Genomic DNA, 27,976 nt, shown 5'->3' with positions numbered 1-27,976 from the left:
CATCAAACTAATTACCAGATACACAGATAAGTGAGATTTGGACTCAAAACATATCTACATTTTTGATATGGTCAGCTGGGGTGAATGGGTGTCAGGTCACATTTGGCTTGGGTTCCTGCTCTACCTGTCCCTCACGTTTGACCCTATCCTACCAACCTGACACTGTGAAGCATATCGGCTACTACTCATATCTATCCAACGGTCTTGTTTCAAATACATTGGAATCTTTTAGGAAAAATCTTTGGGAAATGTTATAGTGCACTGTGCAGTTGGAAAAATCCATCATCCCAGCCTTCTGTTGTCACGCATCCTATAGCTATTGCAACTACCTGCTCTGAACGAAAGGTTCGTCCTTAATTTCTGTGTTATGAATTACTGTTTAATGGTGTTACACAACAAAAAACCTACGTGTTTATCCGTGCATAATAGAGCCTTAATGCCGAAATGCATGAAATGGTCAATTGTGTAAATTTAAGTTGAATATTTTTGCATTTAGAAATTATAATTCAAATTGACCCTTGAAATAAAAGTGAGTTTAGGTCGCGCGGCGTTTTTTGGCAAATGCACATAAATGAATTGGCTATTGTGACTAATAATCCCCAGTCTACTTGTTGAATCCTTGAGCTGATTTTGAATGTTTGTTCGAGAGTAGGCAGGCTAATCAATGTGTTGTAGTGCTGTCTAGACACGGATTTACCTACCTGCCCGAAGACTGATTTCACTATCGGATGCAGATTTGAGTCATGTTCGGGTGGAGCTGTGCTGAGTCTTTTGGCGGTGCGGCTGGTAAGGGGACCGGGCACTGGCGTGGACGATACCGGTGGGTCAGAGTTTAAACTCGTGGACGACCCAGCAATTATTCTGTCCTTTGATTCAAAAAAGTACGCAGTGTCGTCGGATTGTTTTGTATAGGATGGAGTTGGCGAGGACCTCCGGTCCGGACGTGCGTTCCCGTGGTGATGCGCAGGCGGCAGGTCACATTTGGAGGTGGTGTGATGATGGTGGTGGTGTGGGTGGAGGTGTCTGGACGACTTACTGCGGTCTTTCCCACTGCGATCCATCCGCTCTCTCATTTCTTCCTGTCTGTAGCCGTCATCGTAGTGGTTGCTGTGTTGTTGGAAGTGGTGGGAATGTCCCCGTTTATCACCTCCATTCCTGTCTGTCCTGCCACCGGCATGCCTCGGTTGACAAAGCGGTCTGCGCGCGCTTGCCTCGCACTCATCGCTCCAACACGGCTCGTCAGGTACACCGCTACCTCCTTCGGGTTGATGATGGTGACTGCGGTGGCTGCGCGACCCATGATGCTCGGAATGATGTGCGGATCTGCGACTCACCGGTACCGCTGAGGATCTCAACAGAGAGGTCGTAGATTCGCTCTTGGGAAGAGAGGAGCTCATTGCTGGGTGCTGTTCTTTTTACCTTGATGTATTACTTTGTGCAGATACCAGGGCAAGACTGAAGGTCGTGTGAAGACAGTTGCAGGTGCTGGGCATTTAGCCGGTATACTGTGTAGTCAGGGCAGTCTATTGGATCCCCTCTCAGTAACCTATTCGCGCGTCTCTACAGCCTAGGCTACAGTGCAAACTAGGAACACCCACCCACTGCGAAATGATAAAGTTCTGAATGCCACCTGCTCGCTCTATTGTATAGATGCGAGGCTACGTGTCATACGAAGTGACGAATCAGTCGCTTCTATACACGCGCAGAACGCATCAGTGAATTTGGGGGGCTTTGGAAATGGATTTTATAGTTGCCTGCTATGCGGCGTGCAGTACACTGTCCTCGCGCAAAGTTCGTTAGGTCCCGCGTCACCACAGATTATAATGAATCGTAAAAGAGCCGTATATCATTATAATTAGTCACTGCTTTACTCATTCATCCCGACCCCGAGGGGCCATGAGGTTGAGCATCACATGATGCGAAGCAAGATAATAGGTGAGAGGGGTACGACATTGTTTTTACTTCACTGCCTTGCCCGAACAATTGTCAATCAAAGGTTTTTTGTTCAGTTATTGATTAAAATGCCTAACTAGAACTGCATCTCTTGGACAAATATTCCTATATTCATGTCAAAGTTAAGTACATGAGTATCAGCATGATATTCTCAATTTCATCAATTAATCATATTGCAGGGAATGAACAGTTTCCCCTTTTCCTCTCATCTTCTGTCTAGTAACTCTACGAGGACCATTAGGAATTGCCATTCTACCAGAGTAAAAAGCAACAGCCTGCATGGAATTCCGACCAAACTCCCCACCCCCAGACCTATCTAACCATCTTCCAACTTTCCATCCATCCTATAGTCTACTCTAAACATTTTCAAAATATCTATCCGGTGAAACCCTATTGCTCAATGCCATCAAAACAAAAAATCTATATATATATTTATTTTCCTCCACAATGTCTAAATAGGCTATTACCACTCCTGTTGGCAGTTGGCTCTTTCTCAAGTGGCCTCTGTCTTTCTCTGGCCTCTCTCTCTCCCCCAGTGTTCTCCCTCCCTCCCTCCCTCCCTCCCTAACCCTAACTCTCTCTCTCTAGGGTAAACAGATGCTCTCAAGCTGAAAGTGGAGCTTATGTAACATTGTACCTTCACCTTTCAACCCCATCTCCATACATTTGTAATGGTCAAATCACATGTACAATTACTTAGCACTTCACCTTTTATAAAGGTTTTGTAAGGGATGTATCATTGGTTGTAATTGTGTGATTGTTTGTGCTTGCTAAATAATTTAGTTATATGTCTGTTATAATTCAATCAAATCAAATCAAATCTATTTATATAGCCCTTCGTACATCAGCTGATATCTCAAAGTGCTGTACAGAAACCCAGCCTAAAACCCCAAACAGCAAGCAATGCAGGTGTAGAAGCACGGTGGCTAGGAAAAACTCCCTAGAAAGGCCAAAACCTAGGAAGAAACCTAGAGAGAAACCAGGCTATGTGGGGTGGCCAGTCCTCTTCTGGCTGTGCCGGGTGGAGATTATAACAGAACATGGCCAAGATGTTCAAATGTTCATAAATGACCAGCATGGTCGTATAATAATAAGGCAGAACAGTTGAAACTGGAGAAGCAGCACGGTCAGATGGACTGGGGACAGCAAGGAGTCATCATGTCAGGTAGTCCTGGGGCATGGTCCTAGGGCTCAGGTCCTCCAAGAGAGAGAAAAAAAGAGAGAATTAGAGAGAGCATATGTGGGGTGGCCAGTCCTCTTCTGGCTGTGCCGGGTGGAGATTATAACAGAACATGGCCAAGATGTTCAAATGTTCATAAATGACCAGCATGTTCGAATAATAAGAAGGCAGAACAGTTGAAACTGGAGCAGCAGCACGGCCAGGTGGACTGGGGACAGCAAGGAGTCATCATGTCAGGTAATCCTGGGGCATGGTCCTAGGGCTCAGGTCCTCCGAGAGAGAGAAAGAAAGAGAGAAGGAGAGAATTAGAGAACGTACACTTAGATTCACACAGGACACCGAATAGGACAGGAGAAGTACTCCAGATATAACAAACTGACCCTAGCCCCCCCGACACAAACTACTGCAGCATAAATACTGGAGGCTGAGACAGGAGGGGTCAGGAGACACTGTGGACCCATCCGAGGACACCCCCGGACAGGGCCAAACAGGAAGGATATAACCCCACCCACTTTGCCAAAGCACAGCCCCCACACCACTAGAGGGATATCTTCAACCACCAACTTACCATCCTGAGACAGGGCCGAGTATAGCCCACAAAGATCTCCGTCATGGCACAACCCAAGGGGGGGTGCCAACCCAAACAGGATGACCACATCAGTGAATCAACCCACTCAGGTGACGCACCCCTTCCAGTGACTCAGCCCCTGTAATAGGGTTAGAGGCAGAGAATCCCAGTGGAAAGAGGGGAACCGGCCAGGCAGAGACATCAAGGGCGGTTCGTTGCTCCAGAGCCTTTCCGTTCACCTTCCCACTCCTGGGCCAGACTACACTCAATCATATGACCCACTGAAGAGATGAGTCTTCAGTAAAGACTTAAAGGTTGAGACCGAGTTTGCGTCTCTGACATGGGTAGGCAGACCGTTCCATAAAAATGGAGCTCTATAGGAGAAAGCCCTGCCTCCAGCTGTTTGCTTAGAAATTCTAGGGACAATTAGGAGGCCTGCGTCTTGTGACCGTAGCGTACGTGTAGATATGTACGGCAGGACCAAATCAGAGAGATAGGTAGGAGCAAGCCCATGTAATGCTTTGTAGGTTAGCAGTAAAACCTTGAAATCAGCCCTTGCTTTGACAGGAAGCCAGTGTAGAGAGGCTAGCACTGGAGTAATATGATCACATTTTTTGGTTCTAGTCAGGATTCTAGCAGCCGTATTTAGCACCAACTGAAGTTTATTTAGTGCTTTATCCGGGTAGCCGGAAAGTAGAGCATTGCAGTAGTCTAACCTAGAAGTGACAAAAGAATGGATTCAATCAATTAGTTATTACTGTTTAATACCAATAACAAAAATGCTCTAGAAACAAACTGTTTTTACAACTTTTGCAAAGCCTTTTTAAAGGGCGCTTAAATGTGAAGGGTATTTTGAACAGCACCATTTACTCACATGAGTGTGTCAAATGTATTTGTCTCAATGGAAATTGTAATAAATAAATAAACGTTTTTTGAAGAATAATAAGTAATGAAATTCACTATACATTCTTGACCATACATATTTGGGTTGTTCCACCAATTTGGTCAAAGAAAACGTTTGATTTCACCTCATTTTTACATTCTGTTATACACTGTAAACCCCAAGGCATGTTTAACTCAAATACTTCTAGTAATTTGTACTCAAAGTCAATGAAAAGTCATTATTCCATAAAATGTTTATGTGGTAACTTTTTTCCCAGCATTCTCTACTGCAGGTTGATAAAAAAAAAAAAAATGTTTTTATTATCTGTGTTTTTGCATGTACATTGAGTGATTGATTTATTAAATGCTATGATACACAAAGATAAATAAAACAATTCTAACTAATCCAATTATTGAATTTGTGCACCCATTACTGAAATGGTTGTTCCAGTTTTGCTGGGTTAGGTCATTTCCTCCTACCATTTTTATCCCTGGCATCCATTATGAATGCAGGTTGTGGATGAATACAAATTGCAACTATTGGATAACCTAACGCTGGCTGGATTCCAATAGGAATTACATATCACTTTGCAAGACAGTATAATGCGATTATCAGTACATTTCAGGTACATTTTCCATGTTGCCCATAAATACTGGTTGGAAGATTACTGTGAACATTTTTTGGAAAGTTTGTAGAATTTTGCAACCCTACTTGCAGGCCTGATGTGGCCTGTAAATGATGTGTTTCAGGTCGCTGTATAAGGCCTTATGATATATGTAATGGTTCAATTATAATGATAATATTCACCTAGGAACTCACTTGGTGAAGGCCACAGGACTGAAAATGAATGAATTCAATGAATGTCACTAACAAATACAGTCATGAGTGGTTTACTCTACAATTCCATTGAAAAGGCAAGGTACACTCGCAAGTTATTGGAAGTGTGGCTTAGTGGGGGCGTTACATTTAAGTATACCTTACTCAAAAAACCTGCATTTGTATTACTCATATGAAGTTAATCAGTTTCCTCAAAATGTTTGAGTAGCCAGAACGTATCTGGTTTTACAGTTTACGGAGTACACGTTCAACTTAATTAACAAAAAACATCTTTCCCATCTCAAGAGGTAAACAAAACCCTATATTATTAAGTAAGTACCAAACAAAGTAGGGTTGGCGTGACGGGGTTGACGATTTCATCTTGTGACAGGGGGAATGGAAGCTTTTTGTGTGCGACAGAAGGACAAGCTTCATTTTAAAAATGTCATTATCAATACATTTCTAGCCTATCTATGGGTAACAGGGGACGTGTTATTCTCGACCCGAAGTCGGTTCCCCTCCTTGTTCGGGCGGTGTTCGGCGGTCGACGTCACCAGTCATCTAGCCATTGCTGATCTGATTTTTCATTTTCCATTTGTTTTGTCTTGTTTTCCCACACACCTGGTTTTCATTCCCTCGTTATGTGTTGTGTATTTAACCCTCTGTTCCCCCCATGTCTTTGTGTGGTATTGTTTGTTTGTAAGTGCTTGTGCACATGTTGACTAGTGCGCATCGGGTTTTGAACCCAAGTTGTTATTTTCTTGATGCCGTTGGTTTTGGAATTAAACTGCTCCGGCTATTACCTAGTTCTGCTCTGCTGCGTCTGACTTCCCTGCCACCAGTTACGCACCCCTTACACCCGCTCAGTTTTCCAATGTGTCTATTGAAAAAAATATTGAAAAATGAATAGTTTCACCATATTAAAACGAGAGTTCAGTTCACCTAACAGGCTTAACTTTAAACAGATGTAAATGGAAAGATGTAAATGAATCACTAATAACATTACATAAATAAATAATAATCTTCAGAATTGATTTTGTCAAAGAAACAAAATAACTAGGGCTTCACAATGATGGTGAAAACTTGGAGAAATGTTGGGGTTAAGTGGGTTAAAATCTTCCTAGAGGTCTGAGACGGTACACAGATGGACATGTCAAAAATGCTAATTTATTCATATTGAAAAGGAGATTTATTGAATTATCTATATGGTCTATATTAAAGGGCTCTTCATTTAATATAACAGGCTTTCAAAATTCAATATTGGTCCACAAATTCTACTTAAAATATCAAAGGGATGCAAAAGGAACTAATTTCATGGAACGACCCATTAAATGATAGACCAGAAGTTCTAACAGGTTGGGGGCCAGTAGATCTGAAGCTCATTATCAATAGCAGGTCTTCAGATAAAAACATAATAACCCATTTCTGTTATGATTATGTAGCACATGGGGATGTGTGAAACTTACTCCTCAGCCTGAAGTGTCCCCACTTGCACCATGAAATAGCTAGCTTTCCACATGGCGGGACTGGTAACGCATTGGCAGGGCAATCACGTGTGCTAGCAAAGCAGTGCTGGGTTTGAGCCTCGGTGTGAGTCAAATCAGGTGTAAGTGGTACTTGCTAAGCAAGAGCGTGAAGTCATTTACAATTGCTTAATTAATGAAAGAAGAACTAAGTGAGTGCTGAAAGTGTAGTCAGATAGCTGAAGTAAAATGTGACAGTATCTGTATGCCCATGGTCTTTACTCACACAACAGATGTCCAGGGATCCAGGCACATGTCAAATTCTGTTAATATATAGACACAATTAGACACACAACCCCTCCTAACTGTGCTTCAGTGTGCAAAGCTGAGAAGTGAGCCTCCTCTCCCCTGTCTCTTGGGAGTTTGTGTTTTCTGACATCTGTGTCTCTGTATCCCCTGCTCCAGGGATAGTCGGCAGAATATCTTGCTTCTCTTTTCATTTCTTTCCCATCCATTCCCTGATTTCATCGCCTTCTTCTCCTGCTCTCGTTCCAGCTATTTCTAATTTTGTCATCCTCTCCCCTTCCCTGTCTTTCCTGTTTCTTCTCTGTCCTGCTTTTTTGGTGAGAAATGTCACCAAATGTTGACATGTCACTCTTATGTATGTAGGCCTGATATTTATGGGGAGGAGGAGTTATAGATATTAAAACTTAACATAATAACATATTTATACCAGTGACGGTTAAGATTAGGAAGAACAATTTTTATTAATGAGCATGATTTTATTTCTATTTCAGCCTATTGGATGACTGTCATTCATATTCCATTCACCTAGCTTAATGTAACATTGATAGGTTTAGGCTACAGTACGACATGATACTCAAATTTGCCCTATACCCATCATTAGGTTGCTGGAACCTAGCCTTAAAATGAACATTTATAAAGTAAGTGCACAGGTCAAGGGACAAATTGAAGTAATCAAGGTGACAGCATAGCCGCGGGAAGTAGAGGTGCTAAGGGGGCTGCAGCACCAAAATTCACTAAAATAGTGCACTAGGCCTTTATTACTCCTGTATGAGCAAAGCAAAATATTTGTCAGAAGAGCGGGGAGAAATCTCTCTCTCTCTCGCTCTCTCTTTGCTGCTTCTCCTTAATTTTTGAAGAAATGAATTTGTTCAAAACTGTTCAACTATTTTATTTTTCTCTCGTTGAGTCAAGTACTCACCACATTTTATGCACTGCAGTGCTAGCTAGCTGAATCTTATGCTTTCAGTACTAGTTTCATTCTCTGATTCTTTGACTGGATTGACAAAATGTCAGTTGATGCTGCAAGAGCTCTGATAGGTTGGAGGGCGTCCTCCTGAAGTCATCATAATTACTGTGTAAGTCTTTGGAAGGGGGTGAGATCCAAGAGCCACCTAGGTTTTGTGTTGAAGTCAATGTAGCCAGAGGAGGACAGAAAATAGCTGTCCTCTGACTACACCACGGTGCTACCCTACAGAATGCTGTTGAGGCTACTAGAGACCTTCATTGTACTATGTGTTTTAATCAGTTATTTGGTAACGTGAATATATTTAGTATAGTTTTATCTACAAAGGATAACTTTTTTAAATGTTTCACTATTTTTATTTTTATGAAATTCACTGAGTAGGATGGTCCACCCCTTTCTCCTATGAGGAGCCCCCACTGATTATATCAAAGCTGCTCCCCTCTCTCTCCCTCTCTCTTAGCCCCCCCCCCCTCTCCCTTTCTTTCTATCTCTTTAGAAAATGTTGGGCTCCAGCAGCAGGGGACATGAGCCTCAGGCTTCAATATGGCCTATTTACAGTCCACACACACAGAAACTAAACAATGTGAAACCATTTCCAGCTCAGTAAACAACCAAAAAAGCACATCTACATCAATGTGTGTGTTAATTAAGTAATTTTAGTAATTTGACAACAATATCATATGGTAATATACAACTGTTGGTCTAAATACACCAACTCAACATGTCGTGTGAAATTCGAGACAAAGTACCTCTAGTAAGCCATGTAACAGTTACTGTAACACTTGAAGTCACCTTTCTCTCACCCTCACGATCAGTTTACACCAATGACATGGTTCAATTAAGTCTCAAAGGTCTCGCTCTCTCTCTTTGTGCAGTCTCCTATTTCATACTTAGTGGACATTTCTTTCTCAGAGTTTACATGCAAAATAAAACATAAAAAGGGAGATATGTGTGTTCCTGGACATGTCCCCCTATAGGGAGATATGTGTGTTCCTGGACATGTCCCCCTATAGGGAGATATGTGTGTTCCTGGACATGTCCCCCTATAGGGAGATATGTGTGTTCCTGGACATGTCCCCCTATAGGGAGATATGTGTGTTCCTGGACATGTCCCCCTATAGGGAGATATGTGTGTTCCTGGACATGTCCCCCTATAGGGAGATATGTGCGTTCCTGGACATGTCCCCCTATAGGGAGATATGTGTGTTCCTGGACATGTCCCCCTATAGGGAGATATGTGTGTTCCTGGACATGTCCCCCTATAGGGAGATATGTGTGTTCCTGGACATGTCCCCCTATAGGGAGATATGTGTGTTCCTGGACATGTCCCCCTATAGGGAGATATGTGTGTTCCTGGACATGTCCCCCTATAGGGAGATATGTGTGTTCCTGGACATGTCCCCCTATAGGGAGATATGTGTGTTCCTGGACATGTCCCCCTATAGGGAGATATGTGTGTTCCTGGACATGTCCCCCTATAGGGAGATATGTGTGTTCCTGGACATGTCCCCCTATAGGGAGATATGTGTGTTCCTGGACATGTCCCCCTATAGGGAGATATGTGTGTTCCTGGACATGTCCCCCTATAGGGAGATATGTGTGTTCCTGGACATGTCACCCTATAGCGAGATATGTGTGTTCTTGAATGCTGTGTGTTGTTGTCCATGCAGCCCTCTCCCTGCTGTTGGTCTCTTATCTCTGACCACATCTTGCACCCCCATTAACCCCCTCCCCTGGCACAGTTTGGTAACCCTGAAAAATTAATCGATTGCTTTAATAATTAACCACACAGCAGCTTGTGGCATACAGGTTTTTAGTTGCTATTGTAGAATATCGTGATTTATATCTTAATGAACCATTCACTTGTACTTTTTTTGTTCTCCAATAGTTTGGTGTTGCGCTCACACTGTTTTGTGTACTGTGTTTCTCCACTACCCCATGTTCTAATCTTGCCCCCTCGCTCTCTTTCTTTCCAGGAGTGACTCAGTTGGACGAATATTATTCTGGAACTATATTTCCGCCTCAATGGAATAAAGGCAGATTTTTGCTCATTCATCTGTCTGGCTTTCTATCAGCTTCCAAGTATGCTACACAGTAAAGGTTGTTGCCATCTCGTTACAAAAATAACCAAAATGCACCGAAAAACAAAAGGGTAAAGAACATTTTTAAGTGTTGAAGAGAGGATAAAGTAGTATATTATTTGGGTTTAATGATTTATGGAAGAAAAGAAAGGAAACAGAAATTGCAAAAATGACTTGATGAGTAGCTTCATAGCCCCAAAAACTAAAGGATGGGATGCAGGGGAGGTGGGTGTGGAAGAGGGGATTTGGTGGGGGGTTGGTATGGCGCAAAAGAGTGGGGAATGATAACTAGCTAATGCTATTTATAGAATTATAAAGACCTTTGTCTCTCTGCTTCAACACATACGCCTACCCTGTCTCTGGGTGTTCTCCTTTTCAATTACACAATTTGTATAACAACAGTCATTATATCATCAACATACAATTATACAGTAGTTACTGATTCAGGTTATGACAATGATAAGACGACTATACTAAGCTGCACAATAGGATATATAAAATCCCATTCAAATGAGGTGCTTTCTTTCAGGCACCTACTGTATTTGGATGAATTGATCCTTACTTTCAAACACAATTCATCATTAGAATAGAAACCTTTACAGTATGCCAACAATTCAGGTCATATGACTGCAGGGTGTGAAATATAGCACATGACCCTACATTAATTACCTGATAAGTATGTTTATGCATATTTCTAGCCCAGTGTTTTACCTGAAGCAAGACACCATATGAAAAGGTTACCACGACTTCCTGAATGAACAGGCTCTAAACAGCTAATTAACATGAGAATGGGATCTTCTACAGACTGGACATACAAAGACTCCTATCCTATAATATTTTGTTGATGAGATGCTGTATATGCATAGTCTGTGATGGTGTGGAATGGGGCTTGCAGATGTAGCTGGTGCTAGTTATACTGGGTTAACACTGGGGCAATGAAAGGATGGTGCACTTTGTAATTACAGTGCATTCAGGAAAGATTCAGAGCCCTTGACTTTTTCCACATTTTGTTATGTTACAGCCTTACTCTAAAATGGATTAAATAAATAAAATCCTCATCAATCTACACACAATACCCCATAACGACAAAGTGAAAACAGAAATGCCTTATTTACACAAGTGTTCATACCCTTTGCTATGAGATTCGAAATTGAGCTCAGGTGCATTCTGTTTCCATTGATCATCCTTGAGATGTTTCTACAACTTGATTGGAGTCCACCTGTGGTAAATTCAATTGATTGGACATGTTTTAGAAAGACACATACAGTACCTTTATATATAAGGTCCCACAGTTGACAGTGCATCTCAGAGCAAGCGGTCGAAGGTATTGTCCATAGAGCTCAGAGACAGGATTGTGTCGAGGCACAGATCTGGGGAAGGGTACCAAAACATTTCTGCAGCATTGAAGGTCCCAAAGAACACAGTGGCCTCCATAAATCTTAAATGGAAGCAGTTTGGAACCACCAAGACTCTTCCTTCAGCTGGCTGCCTGGCCAAACTGAGCAATCGAGGGAGAAGAAACAAGATTGGCCTGTAGGCCAAGCATCACGTCTGGAGGACACCTGGCACCCTACGCTGAATGATGTTGGTGGCAGCATCATGCTGTGGGGATGTTTTTCAGGGGCGGGGACTGGCAGACTAGTCAGGATCAAGAGAAAGATGAACGGAGCAAAGTACAGAGAGATCCTTGATGAAAACCTACTCCAGAGCACTCATGACCTCAGACTGTGGCGAAGGTTCACCTTCTAACACAACAACGACGCAATAGTGGCTTCGGGACTCTGAATGTCCTTGAGTGGCCCAGCCAGAGCCCAAACTTGAACCCAATCAAACTTCTCTGGAGAGACCTGAAAATAGCTGTGCAGAGACACTCCCCATCCAACCTGACAGAGCTTGAGAGGATCTTCAGAGAAGAATGGGAGAAACTCCCCAAATACAAGTGTGCCAAGCTTGTAGTGTCATACCCATGAAGACACAAGGCTGTAATCGCTGCCAAAGTTGCTTCAACTGTCTGAATAGTTATGTAAATGTTATATTTCTGTTTAGATTTTTTATAAATGTGCAAATATTTATAAAAACCTATTTTTGCTTTGTCATTATTGGTTATTGTAGATTTAATCAATTTTAGAATAAGGCTGTAATGTAACAAAATGTGGAAAATGTGAAGTGGTCTGAATACTTTCCGAATGCACTGTATACTATTAAATGGGGAATAATTCAACTATTTTGTCACGTCCTGACCTTAGTTCCTTTTTGATGTCTCTATTTTAGTTTGGTCAGGGCGTAAGTTGGGGTGGGCATTCTATGTTTTGTGTTCTATGTTTTCTGACTTTGTATTAGTTACCATACGGAACTGTTTCGGTTGTTCTTTTTGTTTACTTTATATTGTAGTTTTCAGTTCAGTTGAAAAAAATTACGAACACTTACAACGCTGCATATTGGTCCGATCCTTCCTACTCTTCATCAGAAGAGGAGGACAACCGTTACAGAACTACCCACCACCACCACAGCCGGACCAAGCAGTGTGGTAACCAGGAGCAGAGGGTTCTGGACTCCTGGACATGGGAGGAGATTTTGGAAGGTAAGGGACCCTGGGCACAGCCTGTAGAATATTGCCGCCCCCGGGAAGAGCTGGAGGCAGCCAAAGCCGAGCGGCGGCATTATGAGGAGTTAGCACGGCAGCGCAACAGGGACGAGAGGCAGCCCCAAAAATGTATTGGGGGGGGAACACGGGGAGTCTGGTTAAGTCAGGTAGGAGACCTGAGCCAACTCCTTGTGCTTACTGTGGTGAGAGGTGGACCGGGCAGGCACCGTGTTATGCCGTGAGGCGCACGGTGTCCCCAGTGCGCAGGCATAGCCCGGTGCGCTACATCGCAGCTCCTCATATCGGCATCTGGTCTCCAGTGCGTCTCCTCGGCCCGGGGTATATGGCACCAGCGCTACACACGGTGTCCCCGGTTCGCCAGCACAGCCCAGTGCAGTCTGTTCCACCCCGCCGCACTTGCCGGGCTAAGGGGAGTATCCAGCCAGGACAGGTTGTGCAGGCTCGGTGCTCGAGACCTCCAGTGCGCCTCCACGGTCCGGTCCATCCGGTGCCTCCTCCACGCACCAGGCCTCCTGTGGCAGCCCCACGCACCAGGCTGTCTCTCCGTCTCCTCCCTCCAGGTGCTCCCTCCTGTCCAGCGCTTCCAGAGTCTTCCTCCTGTCCAGCGCTTCCAGAGTCTTCCTCCTGTCCAGCGCTTCCAGAGTCTTCCTCCTGTCCAGGGCTTCCAGAGACTTCCTCCTGTCCAGCGCTTCCAGAGCCTCCCTCCTGTCCGGCGCTGCCAGAGCCGCCCTTCACTCCGGCGCTGCCAGAGCCGCCCTTCACTCCGGCGCTGCCAGAGCCGCCCTTCACTCCGGCGCTGCCAGAGCCGCCCTTCACTCCGGCGCTGCCAGAGTCGCCCTTCACTCCGGCGCTGCCAGAGTCGCCCTTCATTCCGGTGCTGGCAGAGCCGCCCTTCACTCCGGCGCTGCCAGAGCCGCCCTTCACTCCGGCGCTGCCAGAGCCGCCCTTCACTCCGGCGCTGCCAGAGTCGCCCTTCACTCCGGTGCTGCCAGAGTCGCCCTTCACTCCGGTGCTGCCAGAGTCGCCCTTCACTTCGGCGCTGCCAGACTCACCCGTCTACTCGGGGCCCGCTGCAAGGGTCCCCAGTCCGAGGTCGGAGGTGAGGGTCGCCGCTCCAAAGGCGGCACTTAATTGGGCCAAGACTATGGTGGAGTGGGGTCCACGTCCCGCGCCAGAGCCGCCACAGCGGACAGATGCCCACCCAGACCCTCCCCGATGGGGTTACGTTTTGCGGCCGGAGTCAGCACCTTTGGGGGGGAGGGTACTGTCACGTCCTGACCTTAGTTCCTTTTGTATGTCTCTATTTTAGGTTGGTCAGGGTGTGAGTTGGGGTGGGCATTCTATGTTTTGTTCTTGTGTTTATATTTCTAGGGGTTTGGCCTGGTATGGTTCCCAATCAGAGGCAGCTGTCAATTGTTGTCTCTGATTGAGAACAATACTTAGGTAGCCTGTTTTCTCACTCTTGTTTGTGGGTGGTAATTTTCCATTTCAGTGTTTTTCACCATACAGGACTGTTTCGGTTTTTTCTTTATTTGCTTGTTCGGTTGTTCTCTGTGTTCAGTGTCATAAATATGACGAACACTTACCACACTGCACACTGCACCACACTATTGGTCAGATATTTCCTACTCCTCCTCAGAAGAGGAAGACGACAACCGTTACATATTTAGTTCAATTGAGGGATGTTTGTTTAATTGAATCTCACAATCAAGTTCACCCAAATGAAAAATGTACACAATTTTACAGAAATCTAGAATGAAGCTAATGGACACTGATTTAGGTTAGCTATTTAAAGCATGCTAACAGGGGTCTGCGCTGTTAAATTTGGGGACTTCCGGATTCCTACGGAGGTGAGCAGGCAGCAGTGGATGAACAAATGTTCGTGAGACCCAACCTCCTCTCACTCCGGTGTTCTCGTAGACGCCCATCAATCCTAAAGGTCCAATGATAACTCCCGCTCGGTGAGATCGTCTTTTATTTCCTCCGACAGCCCATGAAGGAAGGAATCGAATAGCTACACTACCGTTCAAAAGTTTGGGGTCAGTTAGAAATGTCCTTGTTTTTGATAGAAAAGCTAAAAGACGTGTCCATTAAAATAACATCAAATTGATCAGAAATACAGTATAGACATTGTTAATGTTGTAAATGACTATTGTAGCTGGAAATGGCAGATTGTTTATGGAATATCTATATAGGTACATATCAGCAACCATCACACCTGTGTTCCAATGGCACGTTGTGTCAGCTAATCCAAGTTTATCATTTTAAAAGGCTAATTGATCATTAGAAAACCCTTTTAAATTATGTTAGCACAGCTGAAAACTGTTTTTCTGATTAAAGAAACAATACAACTGACCTTCTTTAGACTATTTGAGTATCTAGAGCATCAGCATTTGTGGGTTCGATTGCAGGCTCAAAATGGCCAGAAACAAAGAGCTTTCTTCTGAAACTCGTCAGTCTATTCTTGTTCTGAGAAATTAAGGCTATTCCATGCAAGAAATTGCCAAGAAACTGAAGATCTTGTACAACGCAGTGTACTTCTCCCGTCACAGAACAGCGCAAACGGTCTCTAACCAGAATAGAAAGAGGAGTGGGAGGCCTTGGTGCAGGTCATTGTCCTGTTGCTTCAATTGGCGGACAGATAGCCTTACATTCTCCTGCAAAATGTCTTGATAAACTTGGGAATTCGTTTTTTCGTTGATGATAGCAAGCTGTCCAGTCCTTGAGGCAGCAAAGCAGCCCCAAACCACGATGCTCCCTCCACTATGATGTTTTGATGTTTGTCATCAAAGTCTGGCATTCTCTGGATTTATGGTGCTTTCAAGACAACTGGGAACTCTGGAAAAAAAACAAGGTTAAATCATGAAGTCATGCTGGATTGACAGCATGGACAATGTATTCAACGTTTTCTGGCCCATGGTGTTGAATGTTTATCCTTTTAAGCTTGGAAAAAATACCCTTAAACCCAGACTTGGACCACACACCCGCTCCACTGAATAGCAGGCGAGTGATTGCTTTGCAACGTTTGCAGTTAGCCACTGATTCCTTCCAAACCACTCATTGTTGAATTTGCGATTTCCAACTTGTTGTGAAATGTTTATGTCCATTGGCCAATATGTTTTATCTATAATTTCTGTTCATCATTTCTCTTCATATGACCAGGTTTGAAAAGGATTTGCCAGTAGATTGTTGACTTGATTCATGATGATGACTGCTTGTCTAGTTTGCTAGCTAAGATTTTGAAAGTATGATGTTGACATGATCAGTCCAATCAAAGCTATGGTACATATAACGTGATTTGACATTTTATCTGTGGTCAATGACCTTGTTGGATGGGCACTGCTAATGTAACTCTATGGCAGCACCCAATGGGGTTGAATTTTTTTAGCTCTTCCTGTAGATTTTGCGGTGACATAGTGTCCCCAACATCGTCTGCGGTTGTGAGGCCGGTTGGACGTACTGCCAAATTCTCTAAAACGACCTTGGAGGCAGCTTATGGTAGAGAAATTAACATTACATTATCTGGTAACAGCTCTGGTGGATATTCCTGCAATCAGCATGCCACCTGCAAGCTCCCTCATAACCTGACACATCTGTGGCATTGTGCTGTGTGACAAAAATGCACATTTTAGAGTGGCCTTTCACTGTCCCCAGCACAAGGTGCACCTGTTTAATGATCAGGCTGTTTAATCAGCTTCTTCATATGCCACACCTTTCAGGAGGATCGATTATCTGGGCAAATGAAAAATGCTCACTAACAGGGATGCAAAGAATTTGTGCACAGCATTTGAGAGAAATAAGCTTTTTGTGCATATGGAACATTTCTGGGATCCTTTATTTCAGCTCATGAAACATGGGACCAACGCTTTACATGTTGCGTTTATATTTATGTTCAGTTTCAGTATGGCTCAAGGGGAAACAACGTTCATTCACTTTCACTTCAGAAGTGCAACAATTTGATCGAGTGGGGTGGAGGAGGAGTATGAAGGCTCATTGACTACTAAGCGGTGAGCTCTTGGAACGGGACAACACTTTCTGCCCAGCGGAGAATAGTATTTTTGGAAAAGTTTTTCTCTTGAAAGCATGTCCAAATATAAGCCATGGCAGGTTGGTTGCTGTCTCTGTATCGGTTTATTTGGTGCTATAATATTCATCTGTCTCTGCATACTAGCCTTCGGCGTATTTATCCACCGAGGATGCTCCGAGGACACGTACAAGCACGCGGCGGTTTCTGCGGACTCTAAACTTTGCTCGGACATTGGCAGGTAAAGTAGAATACGGTCGCCTCGATCGTACAGCTAGTTATAATAAATTATAATTGATTTAAAACATGTTATCTAAAGTTTCACTGCTCTAATGGGCTACCTATGATAAATGGATTTGGTAGTCTGATTGAACAGGCGTTGTTTGGTGTTATTTTACCAAAATGGCCAAATTCAACTGGTCTCTAGGTTCAAGCTGCGTGCCTTATCATGGACAATATAATTGTCATTTTAGCAGGGAAAGAACACTCTTTACTGCAGTGATTTAGACTGTAGGCTATTCATTTTCAACTGGTAGCCAACGTGCAGATAGATATAAACCGTAGGTAGCATAGACTACCAAATAGTATGCAGTTTAGGAGATTTTAGGGATTATACAGAACTATTAATTGTATTGAACCCAAGTTACTTGATTCAGCTGTGACTGATCAGATCTATAGCTTTCCTTTTATTACAAAAAAATGATGCCTACAGTAAGTATTTGTTATATTTTTATCAGTGACTTTTCCCATGTATTTTAAGCACACTGACACTTTTGCATATACTCAGTTGGTTTGTTAGCGGAACCGGTAGCGCACACAGATCAGCTTGCGTCTCTGTGTTATAGGTCATCTATTTCCCCTACCACCTGCCAAGAGTTGTCACTCATCAGCAATGCACTTACTTGTTCAGTCGTGTGAAGTTATGTGAACATCTCTTATTTTAAGCAATAAATGAGTCATGAAGACACTCTTCACTTCTTCAGCTGTCCCCATTCGAGAACCTTTTATGGTTCCAGGTAGGACCCTCTGTGGAAAGGGTTCCATATGGAACCCAAAATGGTTCTTCTACCTGGAACCAAAAAGGGTTCTCCTATGGTGACAGCTGAAGAACCCTTTTAGGTTCTAGATAGCATCTATTTTCTAATAGTGTAGAGGTCCAGATGACCCAACATGCCTACACTGGAGGAGAGAGGATGTAAGCACAATTAAAGTTGGACCTACTTTTATGTGATGGGGCATTTCTGCAGGGTGTACATAGTAAGCAATCTTTGTGTTGACACCATGGCCTCTTAGATCCCCCTACTGTCTCTGTTGTTTAACACGGAGAAAGGACACACGGCTTTTAATACCTGTGTCATAATATTTAAAAATATATATTTTTTGACCCTATCCTTTGAAAGCCCTTTATTAGCACTTGAATTGAAGTTATTTTTTTAGTATTGTGTATAGTAGGCAGAGTCTACCGCACATCGAGGGCTGATTGGTGAAGGTGCTGGAGGCAAAAGGCTAAACTGGAGAAATAGGAAAAAGTCTCTGCTCACTTTCATTCAGATACACAACGCTTTTGCTTTCATACACAGATGATCATACACAATTATTGCCTGATGATCTTCTGAACTTCCCAATACCTTTCTGGTGCATTTTAGTAACTTCAAACTATACTTTCTTCAGATTTAAAAACTTTGAAAGTACTGTCAGACTGATTTGTAATAGACTGTCAAGGACCAAAATAAAAATGTAAACATTGGCTGTTGATTACATCAAGTTTTTTTTACAAGGTGGGGTCGCAAAACATTTTAAAAATCCAAATGGGGTCAATTGCCAACAAAAAAGTTTGGGAACCTCTGCTGTAATGTGGGCTGTTTCCAGAGATATACTGCAACAAGGAGGATCGGCAGTAGATGGCGCCATTGCAGCTCTGTTGTGCACCTCACTGGTCAACCCTCAGAGCATGGGCCTGGGAGGAGGCTCCATATTCACTGTTAGGGACAAAACTGGTGAGTCTGTTCTTTTATAGTCTTTGCTTTCGTGGTACTTTACTGTGGGGTTTAGCCAATAAGGTTTGTGGTGGAATTGTATAACCTATGCATCTCTTTATCTTTCCTCAGGCAAGGTGAAAACCTTCAGTTCGAGAGAGACTGTTCCACAGTCATTCAAAGCTGATCTGCTGAAGGGCTGTCCAACATTTGTCACATTTATCACAGGTAGTTAGACCTGCCAAAAAATGGATGGATGGATCCATATACAGTATCAATGTGTGTACATTGTATGACAACAATTAACAGATTTTTTAAATTCAAATTTAAATTCGGCCTTTTAGCCGTTCTAACATCAAATGTGAGCAAACTACAACACCAAACACTTCCCCTTTCATGTCTACTCTTCCTTTCTGTCCTGGAATGTGGCATGATGTAACACCTCTCTTTTTGTTTGTGTATTAGGGCCCATACAGTCCAGTAGCGTTTCCTGACCTACTTAGCACCTCTGAACAGAGTGCCAGCTGTAATTTGTTTACCGAGTGTACATGATATACATGTATCATTGCTTGAAAATGTTGGCAGTTCGACGTTTACAGCAGGTGGTCCCTGAAACACAGCACGCTGAATGATCGGCGCAGACACGCTAAATCCACATTCAGTACGGTGTGTGCAAGCTTTAACATCTCTTTTTGCTTATGTGGACCCTGGCAGGTAGTCAGTGGATTGGCGTTCCTGGAGAGTTGCGTGGGTATGAGGTGGTTCACAGAATGTACGGGAAGCTGCCCTGGGCCAGGCTGTTTGAGCCCACCATTAGACTGGCCAGAGAAGGATTTCCTATGCCACCCTTCCTGGGATCCCTCCTTAACATCACAATCATAGGAAACCTGGTGAAAGCAACATCACTCTGGTAGTAAGAGATCTCACTCACACTTACAGACAGGAACTCAATGTGTACATTTAGTTTTCATACACTTAAGGACTCGGGTGTTAAATGAAGTCATTGAGGATTGCACTTGTTTCGATTGATTGTAGTGGTTTATTTGTAATTGTACCTTGTAGTTTTTTTCTTTATTTCTTATGTAAATTGTATTGATTGTGAAAATGTTTGTACTCGGGACACCATTATGAATGAGACTTTGGTCTCATTTGGGATCCCCTGAATGAATAAATATTTACTAAATAAACTAAAGTAAAAAATAAAATAAGTCAGATAACATCCGGAAAGCACTGTATGATAATGCATTTGTATGTTTGTTCTCTGGTCTTTTTTCTGTTTGTGGTTGGTATGATATATTAAAGACATGCCGCTCTTTCAGTGAGGTGTTCTGCCACAAGAACAAGACGGTGCTGGGCATAGGAGACATGTTGAAGTTCCCTAAACTGGCAGAAACCATGGAAACCATTGCAGAACAAGGTGTAGATGCCTTTTACACTGGCCAAATTGGACTTGACTTGATCCAAGACGTAAAAGCAGCAGGTGGGAGCGAGATTTATTTGTGTAAATGAGAGAGGGGGAGGGAGAGAAAGATTGGGAGAAATGTAGAGGGAAAACCAGTATAAAACATTTGAAAATACATTTTAATAAACATTTTAATAAACTCCAGATTGTTATATTTTCTTGTCCATGTAAGGATTGCTAACATGGATGGACATACTTGTCTCCCCATTTAGGTGGGACCCTTACCATGGAGGATCTGAAGTCATTCAGAGTCAGAGTGGAGGATGCCTGGACTGTTCCTCTTGGCGATTACCAGATGCACATCCCTCCACCTCCTGCAGGGGGAGTCATGCTTGCCTTCATCCTCAACCTTGTTAAAGGTACATTAGGTACCTTAGGTGTTAACACTTTCTCCAAGTGTTTCAAGTCAAGTCAGGCTACAGCTATATCCACAATTTAGAGCTATTGTTTTGTAACCATTATGTTTAAAGTGTGTTGATGGTGTGTCATCATGGTAGTGCACAATCATTGGACAGTTCCAAAAGGTACCTTCAGGTTGTGGAGGTTTGACTGGCTGTTTTTGACCTTTCCCAGGGTTCCATTTCACCCCCAGGTCCATGGAGGAGGACCAGAAGGTCCTGACCTATCACTGCTACATAGAGGCAGCTAAATTTGCTAACGGACAGAGGAAGAGCGTTCACGATCCTGTTTTCAACACTAAAAAAGTAAGGATCTAAGAGAACTGCCTCTCTAAGTGTATTCTGTACTTTTACACACTAATATGTGAAATCATACTTTTTTTAAATGTAGGATGCATCGTATATGGTGGACTCTGACTTTGCTGATCGGATCAGGGTATTGATCAGTAAAAACTTTACCTATAATGACTCCTACTACAACATAACACCTTCCCCTGACCGCTTTGGGACCACACACGTGTCAGTCCTGGCTGAAGATGGATCTGCAGTCTCTGTCACAAGTACCATCAACCAAATGTGAGCCTCTACCCTCACTGAGATGCGGAACAGCACATCCCTCTAAATAGAACACTGTCTAATGTATTAACACACAGTCTCCTTCTAAATAGTAATATGACCAATGTCTCGACAGCAAACAAACCAGCTAAAACTGCAGGTTTTGGAGTTGTGTACTCTTTTCTCTAGGCTAACAGTCTTTTTTTCTCTCTCTCCAGTTTTGGTGCAGGGATTTACTCTAGTAGAACAGGCATCATCCTCAACAACGAGCTGGCTGACTTCTGTTTTAGAGCAGAGAGATTGAGTGCAGGTACATATAAACTTTATAATTTAGTAACCGTTTTAAATGAATGTATCACTTAGGACTACTTGTCTAACCTTTAACTAGTCTTCATGGGGTGATATCTTATATAAGTCTATGGGTGATATCTGTGTATATTACATTGTCTCATTCCTCACAGGTGAACAGCCTCCCTCTTCAATGGCACCAGCTATACTGAGCTCCAGCTCTGGGAAAAATACCCTTGTAATTGGGGGATCAGGGGGTAGCATGATCACGACCGCCATGGCCCTGGTGAGTCTTGATTCAGGTGTCTTAACCAATTTCTACCACGTCTCACCGTTCCTTCTCAACACAGCAAAAACAAACTGATACATAGAGCCTCATCAAATCTCTCCCCTTTCAGTCCATAATGAACCACCTTTGGTTGGGGATGAGTTTGAAAGATGCCATTGCTGCTCCTATAGTGTTCGTCGATGGCAACAACAATGTGAAGTTTGAGAATGGCTTTGATAAGGTAATTCCTCTGTTCTTATCCTTTCAGTAAATCAATGACAGCCAAGGTCACTGCAATTGGCTGTTGAGTGATGACAAAGTGATGTGTGTATATATATATATATATATTTTTTTTATAGCTAATATTGGTTTGATTGTAATGGCTGCCTGAGAGCAGTGACCATTTTGAGAGAAATACAGTCAAATCATGATTTTAAAATGGGATGAGTAAGGGACAGTGAGTGGTGCTTTTTTTAGCCTGACTAACTGTCTGTCTGTCTGCTCTCAGTCTGTGATAGAGGCCCTTAAGATCATTGGACACAGAGTGACAGACTACAAATACTTCTTCAATGTGGTCAATGCTGTGGCCAAGGAGGACGGATGCATCACAGCCGTGTCAGATGCCAGGAAGCAGGGCAAATCTGCTGGCTACTGACCAAAGGTTTACAGCCAATTAGTTGGCTTTAGAACACTGTACAGTAGGTCCCAGAGGACAGTACTTTTAGTGAGATTTATTTTTTGTAATTCTATTATCTTCATATATGAACATTTTTATCTAAACCAACAGTCCAGAGCCTTAAGCAGAATCAAATGGCCCTCTTGACAAAATACTGGAGTTTCTAATTTGACCAAGTACATACAATTATATGCTTGTTCTTAATGACTAACTGTACAGTACACAGGGATTATAGCACAAGGGAGGTCCCGAAGGAACTCAAATGGGAAGAGAAGGTCAGTACAGCCTGTCAGCCTGTACTAACATGGGACTCATACTGTGACCACAAGGACTTGTCAGATTCAGGACAGGACATGGTACAACATGTTACAACTCAATCCTCCAAGTTCATTTATTAGTCCCTCTCTGGAGTGTTGCAGCAATACTCTGAGACTCACACTTTGAGATAAAACAGGCTTTTTGCAGCCCCCTTCAGTGTCAGAAAGGAGCTCCACTGCCTAATAATACTAAAGCACAGTTTGCTGACTCTAACAGCTACCCAATCAGTTTGCTGCCTAATCTTATTAAACTGGTGGAGAGAATTGTGTTTGACCAAATACAATGCTACTTTTCAGAGAACAAATTAACTACTGACTTTCAGCATGCATATACAGAAAAGCACTCAACTTGTACTGCACTGACTCCGATGACGGATGATTGGTTAAAATAAATGGATAATAAGATGATAGTTGAAGCTGTATTGTTAGATTTCAATGCAGCCTTTGATGTTAGATCATAAATTGTTATTGAAGAAACTCACATTGTCTTTACATCACTTGCCATCACATGGTTGGACAGTTACTTATCTATTATAACCCAGAGAGTGTTCTTCAATGGAAGCTTCATTAATATCAGATATGTGGGGTGTCCCTCAGGACAATTCCACACTCTACATGTCAGCACCCAAAGTCGGTGAGCTCACAAAATAAATAAATAAAAGATTGTCAGTTTTAGAATGAGTGAATAATAATAATAAACTGGTCTTACATACATCTCAAACTAAAAGCATTGTATTTGGTTCAAAACATTCTCTAGGCCCTAAACCTCAACTGGAGTTGTACAGAAAGGGTGTGACCATTGAGCAAGTTGAGGAAGCTGAATTCCTACGCACAGTACGTATAACACTGGATGGTCAATTATCATGGGCAAGTCATATTGGCAAAGTTGTTGTGAAGATGGGGAGGGGTATGTCTTTTATAAAAAGAGGTTATGTGTTTGAGACAAATCAACTTGGCATGTATAACAAGGCAATTAGAAATTCCAGACAAGCTCGTTTTCTAACTTGATCACTAAGATCGGGGTGGCAGGGTTGCCTAGTGGTTACAGCGTTGGACTAGTAACCGAAAGTTTGCAAGCTCAAATCTGTCCTTCTGCCCCTGAACAGGCACTTAACCCACTGTTCCTAGGCCATCATTGAAAATAAGAATTTGTTCTTATCTGGCTTGCCAAGGTAAAATTAAAAAATAATCTGAATGTGTTTGAGACAAATCAACTTGGCATTTATAACAACCATTGATGGCCTGATTTATTCCTACCCCTGCAAGCAAACCTGTGAACTTTCCTCCACAGCTAAAAGCTCAAATAACACCTAGCTTTTCATCTGGTGTTTTATCTTTATTCCACTTTAATTTAAATATACGGCCAGATTCTCTCTGTGGTTTGGCGCCAACAATAAGTACTTTGGCCTTGTCTTGATTTAGCTGGAGGAAGTTGTGAGACTTCCAAGTATTTAAATCACTAATACAGTCTAATAATTTATCCGTGTAGCTAAAATCCTCTGGTGACACAAATGTAAAGTTGTGTATCAAGTGCCAACTGTATTTTAGAAAAATTCCAATCTGTTTTTTGTGCCCACTACAGCACAGAGACAGCCTTAGTTAAGGTGGTAAATGATCTTAGTGCTAACACAGATGCCAAACAGCTCTCCGTCCTTGTACTCTTGGATTTAGGTGCTGCATTCAACACTGTTGACCATGATGTCCTCTGGAAAGACTGGAGAGGTGGGTTGGCCTCTCAGGTCCAATTATAAATTGGTTCAGGACCTATTTGACAGGTTGAGTTTTTTTGTGACCCATGGTGAACATAACTCAGAGAAAATACTACCACCTGAGGAACATTGCCAAGGCGCGGCCATTTCTCTCTCAGGCTGATACAGAGAGACTCGTCCATGCTTTTATTATAAGCAGGCTTGACTACTTTAGTGCTCTCCTGTTTGGTCTACCCAAGAAAGCTATTGGTCAACTGCAAAACATACAGAATGCTGCTGCACTGGTACTGACCAAGACCAGACGGATAGCACACATTACACTGGTTTTAAGGTCTCTGCACTGGCTGCCTGTGAGTTTTAGAAATTCATTTTAAGATTCTTATATTGCTTTTTAAATCAATCCATAATTGTGTACCCCAATACATGTCAGACATACTTTTTAAGTTATGTACCCAGTAAGTCCCTCAGGTCCTCTGGTACTGGCCTTTTAACTATTCCAAAGCCTAGGACCAAGAGGCATGGAGAGATCTTAAAACACCTTTTTAGCTTTGCTTTTCCTTAGTTCTTTTTAGTCATTTAGTTTTTGTTATTCTTTATTTTTTTTATCCTCTTATTGTGTAGTAAATATTTAAGTTTGTTTTTCCTGTGAAGCACATTGCGTTGCATTCCATGTCTGCAATGTGCTGTATAAATAAAGTTGGATTTATACTAGTTGTTCAGGCTCTGGTCTTGTCCCATCTTGATTACTGTCCGGTAATATGGTCAAGTGCAGCAAACAATGACCTAGCAAAGCTGCAGCTGGCTCAAAATAGAGCACACGCCTTGCCCTTAACTGCACATATAGAGCTAACATCAACATGCATGCCAGTCTATCCTGGTTGAGGGTTGACGATAGATCAACTGCTTCTCTTCTAGTTATGAGAAGTATTACTGTAATGAAAATTGCAGATTGTCTGCATAATCAAATAACATTCAGCTCAGACACCCATACATGCCACCAAGGGTCTCTTCACAGTCCCCAAGTTCAAAACGTATTCACGGCAATGCACTGTATTATACAGAGCCAGAACTCCCTTGGATCTCCAAATACTCGGATTTAGTTTTTGTGGACCCCAGGAAGAGTAGCTTCTGCCAACGTTAAATGGGGATCCAAAGAAAAAACGGTACATAGAATAAAATCAATGTCCGAAATAAGTAAATTGGTAAGAGTTCTGAATGCCATTGCGCAATCTTACAGAAGCTATAATAACACGTGTGAAAAATAATGTACACACAGTGAGAGTACGGTACTGTATTAGCTTTTGATGTATTGCATTGACATCACCAGGGCCTGTTGTCACATGTACAGGTTTATATTGATCCCCCTCCAGGTCTATTCAAAATTCAACCAGTGTTAACTTTCAGCATTTAGCTCCGTCATGTCTGCATTTAGCTCCGTCATGAATACTAATTACTTTGACTTATTATTTTTGCCCTAAAGGAAGTGAGAATAGCTTCTTTATTTTTTTTAAACAAATGCAGTAATAGTAATGCGATGTTTCAATAGATCCTCCCAGGCACTAGATGTGAATTATGAAAACATGCAAATATACTACCCGGTGTTGGTGTCTGGTGTTCATGTGGGATCATTTGGAGTAAAGGAGCTCAGTCTTTGGTATAGATGTAAGATCTTAATTTGAGCCAGTTTGCTACAACAGGAAAATAATCCTGCAGCAACAGGAAATGTGAATTATAATTCATGGACATTTTTGTAGGGGTTGATACATTTTCCATAAGGGAAAATCAAGTCTGAAATACACTTTTTGTTTTACATTTCCTGCATTGCAGGATGTTTTTCCTGCAACAGGGTGAACAAATTAAGATCCTACATCTATATGTGCCCAAGTGTTTCATCAGGATTAGCTAAATGATATTAAGGAAAATGCTTGAATAAAGCCTTAGTTAATCAACTTTCCAATACAGAATGTTCTCTGTCCAGGGCATTTCAAAGCTGTAAAATTGTTGCGGTAAAATAGTTGTTAAAAGCTTTGCCTCTGAGTTTTTGTCTCTGTTTTATATCCTGCTTTCCAAACTTTAAGTACTTTGTTCCTTTCTAACTATACAGTAAGAGATGTGGTATGACCCTGTCAGAAGTTACAGTATTAATGAGGTCATGTCATGAGCTGTTGTTGAAGTCTGTTGATGGGAAATTGTTAGTCATATAGTATAGCTCGCTACCACATGCGTTTCCTGCTGTGACATTTAGCCTTTTACGGTAGGTTAATTCATCCCCACATACACACTTTGCCCATTGACCATAGTACATATACTATGTCCAAAATGTGATGCCAATAGACAGGTTAAATATTTTCTAACAGACATTGTCCCTTTTTGCTATATTTGTTTAAAGTGTATGGTCTGTTACGCATTCACTATACCCCTGAGTGGCACTGAGAATAGTTGCTTTACATATGCTTTCATGTTATGACATAATTTTCTAACATATTTTGTGGAATATAAATCAAGGTTTCATGTTTACTGTCCAAAAAAATGGATCAAGTAAATACATTTTTGTGGAAAAAATGTTATGGAACACGAGATGATCATCATCAACATGTTCACTCGTGAGAACAATTCAACCCTGAAGTAAGCCCGCTTTTACTCTTTGAAACTCTCTGATTACCTGTGTTTTCATTGTTGGTCAATGCTGATCCAATTGTTGTAGTCTTGTGAACATTATTACATCCTTAAACTGTTCTATGGATATATATTGTAAATGATTGATCTTGAACCAAAAGCAACACAATTGATATATATATATATATTAGGCAAACTGTGATGATGATTAATAATAATCTCAAAATAAAAGCACCAGTCATTACCTTTCCTATTCTGACCGATGAAAGACAAACATGAATATAGAGATGGCACTGTTAATTGGAATATGAAATATTGAGATGGTACAGACCGTAGCGATTAATAATCCAATTAAAACGATGTGGAGGAGAACTGTGGATAATGAATTGCTCTATTTCTTTATATCAGACTGAGGTATACTTGGTCATCAAAGACAGGATAAGAGAGGAGATGTTGGAGGGTAGTTTCTCTCCACTTTATGACACCAATGAGCGTAGAAAGGTGGACCTGGTTTACCAGAGTGGACTAAGGTTAAAGGGCATCACCGAGATGAGGAGAGGAATGCGTGTATGTTTCTGTTGGTTTGTAATATAGTCTGTGGGGGTGGTTTTCATCTGAATTGGATGCCTAATCAGCCAGCCTGTCTGTGGAAGCAGGGGTGGGTGTATGGGTCTCAGTTTGTGTAAACTGGGGTGTCTGTATGGGTCTCAGTTTGAGGGAGCAGGTAATGATGGTGGAAAAGAATCTGTACAGTTACATATCGCTATTTTTTTGGACGATGTTAGATTGATACTTTGACTCCAAGTATTGATTTGTAAAAAATGAGGTAGCTTTACCTAGAGCTAGTCGGCTGTACCTGTTAATCTTA

The 27,976-nt window shown here is 42.2% G+C and overlaps 2 protein-coding genes across 5 annotated transcripts in view; one reads left to right on the top strand and one right to left on the bottom strand.

The window, feature by feature from the left end:
• The window catches only part of LOC109892078 (calcium-binding protein 1), a 29,909-nt gene extending 28,164 nt beyond the window's left edge, over positions 1–1,745 (bottom strand). Inside the window, exon 1 of the mRNA XM_020484499.2 lies at positions 702–1,745. Within this exon, the coding sequence (XP_020340088.1) occupies positions 702–1,397 (696 nt within the window). The 5' untranslated portion in view covers positions 1,398–1,745. The remainder of the gene's footprint in view (positions 1–701) is intronic.
• Positions 1,746–16,715: 14,970 nt separating this feature from the next.
• On the top strand, positions 16,716–27,801 carry LOC109892535 (glutathione hydrolase 5 proenzyme-like). Of its 4 annotated transcripts, none has more exons than XM_031826409.1 (13): positions 16,716–16,826; positions 16,991–17,084; positions 18,713–18,840; positions 18,952–19,047; positions 19,534–19,732; positions 20,139–20,299; positions 20,494–20,640; positions 20,855–20,985; positions 21,071–21,255; positions 21,453–21,544; positions 21,696–21,808; positions 21,921–22,031; positions 22,299–24,458. In XM_031826409.1, the coding sequence occupies exons 3-13, from the start codon at positions 18,795–18,797 to the stop codon at positions 22,443–22,445; spliced, it is 1,428 nt and encodes a 475-aa protein (XP_031682269.1). In that variant the 5' UTR covers positions 16,716–16,826; positions 16,991–17,084; positions 18,713–18,794; the 3' UTR covers positions 22,446–24,458. The 4 variants fall into 4 exon arrangements, with proteins under 4 accessions (XP_031682269.1, XP_031682270.1, XP_020340718.1 ...); XM_031826410.1 differs by having other exon boundaries at positions 16,717–16,826; positions 19,534–19,729; XM_020485129.2 differs by having other exon boundaries at positions 16,799–17,084; positions 19,534–19,729.
• Positions 27,802–27,976: the final 175 nt, after the last annotated feature.

This window comes from Oncorhynchus kisutch, linkage group LG6 (genome assembly GCF_002021735.2).
Source record: "Oncorhynchus kisutch isolate 150728-3 linkage group LG6, Okis_V2, whole genome shotgun sequence".
NCBI lineage: Eukaryota > Metazoa > Chordata > Actinopteri > Salmoniformes > Salmonidae > Oncorhynchus > Oncorhynchus kisutch.
This window is presented reverse-complemented; position numbering and strand designations above follow the sequence as displayed.